This window comes from Petromyzon marinus (genome assembly GCF_048934315.1).
Source record: "Petromyzon marinus isolate PM22_M1 ecotype Great Lakes invasive population chromosome 67 unlocalized genomic scaffold, UKy_Petmar_22M1.pri1.0 chr67_unloc.3, whole genome shotgun sequence".
Classification (NCBI taxonomy): Eukaryota; Metazoa; Chordata; class Hyperoartia; order Petromyzontiformes; family Petromyzontidae; genus Petromyzon; species Petromyzon marinus.
Window position 1 is genome coordinate 46,167 of NW_027422593.1, and position 2,908 is coordinate 49,074.

The following is a 2,908-nucleotide window of genomic DNA, read 5'->3' on the forward strand; positions in this document are numbered from 1 at the left end:
TCGTGGGTTCGATTCCCCGACCCTTACACCTGCTGTATATTTGGAGTTTGCGTCTCTCTCTCTCTCTCCCCGTGGTCGCGTGGATTTCTCTCCGGGTCCCTGCGGTAGTCCCCCTCCACGTTCAGAATCGACGTCACCCCCACGCTGTTCGGAGTATTTGGCTGCTGATATGAATTTGCACATGACGATGATGATGATGCTAAGCCGCCAACTTCGCCGAGCGATCACTCTTGATGGCCGGCCACGCTCGTGAAAAAGAAGCGCATAGCTCGGCGTGCCTTAGCTGGCAAAAATAAAGACAAATAAATAGTTTAGTCGCAGTCTACCGACGCGGCCGAGTGTCTAATTCTCGCCCTCTCCCTCCAACTGTGACCTTGGATTATTCTGCACGTTGTGTCGTGCGTGCGTGTGTGTGCGTGTGTGTGCGTGCATGTGCGCGTGTGTGCGCTTCTGTGCGCGTGTGTGCGTGTGTGTGTGCGTGTGTGTGTGCATGTGTGTGCGCGGGTGTGCACGTGTGTGCGTGCGTGTGCGCGTGTGCGTGTGTGTGCGTATGTGTGCGTGCGTGTGTGTATGCGTGCGTGCGTGTGTGTGCATGCGTATGTGTGTGCGAATGTGTGTGCGTGTGTGCATGTGCGTGCGTGCGTGCGTGTGCGTGCGTGCGTGCGCGTGTGTGCGCATGTATGTGTGTGCGTATGTGTGTGTGTGTGTGTGCGCATGTGTGTGTGTGCATGCGTGTGTGTGTGTGCGTGTGTATTCGTGTGTGTGCATATATGTGTGTGTGTGCGTGTGTGAGCGCATGTGTGCCTGCCTGCATGTGTGTGTGCGTGTGTGTGTGTGCGTGTGTGTGCGTGTGTGTGCATGCGTGTGTGTGTGTCTAAACTCCGAATCAGTCGAGCGGCAATATCTTTTCATCGGTTGCGTAACGCTGTGTGGAAGCTACCTGTTTAGTTTAACACGTAGGCTTTCGCGACCAATATTATTCACAGCTACCTGGTCTGTCGCTCCACACTAAGCTTCAGGTCTTCTCGGCCACGGTCATTCCCTCCCTTCTGTACGCTTGCGAAACGTGGACCCCTTAATGGAACATCTTCGCCGGTTGGAAACAATTAGGCTAGCCTGCCTACGATCCATCCTGGGTTTAACCAGACTGGATTGTGTGAGGAGCTCACAAATCCTTGAAAGATCTGGGCAAGGTCCCATCGGTAAGCTCCTCCGGCAGGCAAGGCTGCGTTGGCTGGGTCATGTAGCCAGCATGCCCAGCCACTGCATGCCGAAACAGCTTTTGTTCGGCCGGATCGAGGGGGCTAAACGGGCGCGGCACGGGCTAGAGAAGAAATGGAGTGATGTGGTACAGGAGGACTTGGAGCTGAGTGGACTTGCCGATGACTGGTACCAGGGGTGTCAAGATCAGCCTCTGTGGAGGAGGCTCGTGAAGGACGCTACTGGGCAGTTGGAGGCAGTCACCCTCCAACAACAATGGAGGGCGGAGGAGCGACGCTCACAACAACGAGCGGAGCACCGGGTGGCTAAAGCACAGCAGGTTGGCACAGTAGGGGCACAGGTGGTGCATCAGCCAGTCATCTCAGTCAGTCGACCCGTGGCACCCTGGGTCTGCCCGTGACCTGCCAGCGGGCGTTCGACACTTCACGTGGCCTCAAGGTGCACATGGCCTGGCACAAGCGTCGTGGTGACGTCACCGCCACTTAGTGGCGAATTGCGGTTGTTGTGTTGTGTGGGTGAGTGAGTGTGTGGGTGAATGTGTGGGTGAGTGAGTGTGTGGGTGAGTGTGTGGGTGAGTGAGTGTGTGGATGAGTGTGTGTGTGGCTGAGTGAGCGTGCGGCTGAGTGTGTGGCTGAGTGAGTGTGCGGCTGACTGAGTGTGTGTCTGAGTAAGTGTGTGGCTGAGTGAGTGTGTGGCTGAGTGAGCGTGCGGCTGAGTGAGTGTGTGGCTGAGTGAGCGTGCGGCTGAGTGAGTGTGTGGCTGAGTGAGTGTGTGGCTGAGTGAGTGTGTGGCTGAGTGAGTGTGTGGCTGAGTGAGTGTGTGGCTGAGTGTGTGTGTGGCTGAGTGAGTGTGTGGCTGAGTGAGTGTGTGTCTGAGTGTGTGTCTGAGTAAGTGTGTGGCTGAGTGAGTGTGTGGCTGAGTGTGTGGCTGAGTGAGTGTGCGGCTGAGTGAGTGTGCGGCTGAGTGAGTGTGCGGCTGAGTGAGTGTGCGGCTGAGTGAGGGTGCGGCTGACTGAGCGTGTGTCTGCGTGACTGTGCGGCTGAGTGAGTGTGCGGCTGAGTGAGTGTGTGGCTGAGTGAGTGTGCGTCTGAGTGTGTGTCTGAGTGAGTGTGTGTCTGAGTGAGTGTGTGTCTGACTGACTGTGCGGCTGAGTGAGTGTGCGGCTGAGTGAGTGTGCGGCTGAGTGAGTGTGCGGCTGAGTGAATGTGCGGCTGAGTGAGTGTGCGGCTGAGTGAGTGTGTGGCTGAGTGAATGTGTGGGTGAGTGAGTGTGTGGGTGAGTGTGTGGCTGAGTGAGTGTGCGGCTGAGTGAGTGTGCGGCTGAGTGACTGTGCGGCTGAGTGAGTGTGCGGCTGAGCGTGTGTTTGAGTGAGTGTGCGGCTGACTGAGTGTGTGGCTTAGTGAGTGTGCGGCTGACTGAGTGTGTGTCTGAGTGAATGTGTGTCTGAGTGAGTGTGCGGCTGACTGAGTGTGCGTCTGAGTGAATGTGTGGCTGAGTGAGTGTGCGGCTGAGTGAGTGCGCGGCTGAGTGAGTGTGTGGCTGAGTGAGTGTGCGGCTGAGTGAGTGTGTGGCTGAGTGAGTGTGTGGCTGAGTGAGTGTGTGGCTGAGTGAGTGTGTGGCTTAGTGAGCGTGCGGCTGAGTGAGTGTGCGGCTGAGTGAGTGCGCGGCTGAGTGAATGTGTGGGTGA

General features: G+C 57.1%; 1 protein-coding gene across 1 annotated transcript in view; it reads right to left on the reverse strand.

The window, feature by feature from the left end:
- Positions 1–224: 224 nt before the first annotated feature.
- LOC142907954 (dynein axonemal heavy chain 2-like) overlaps positions 225–2,908 on the reverse strand; it is a 28,266-nt gene continuing 25,582 nt past the window's right edge. Inside the window, exon 13 of the mRNA XM_076057988.1 lies at positions 225–283. Within this exon, the coding sequence (XP_075914103.1) occupies positions 225–283 (59 nt within the window). The remainder of the gene's footprint in view (positions 284–2,908) is intronic.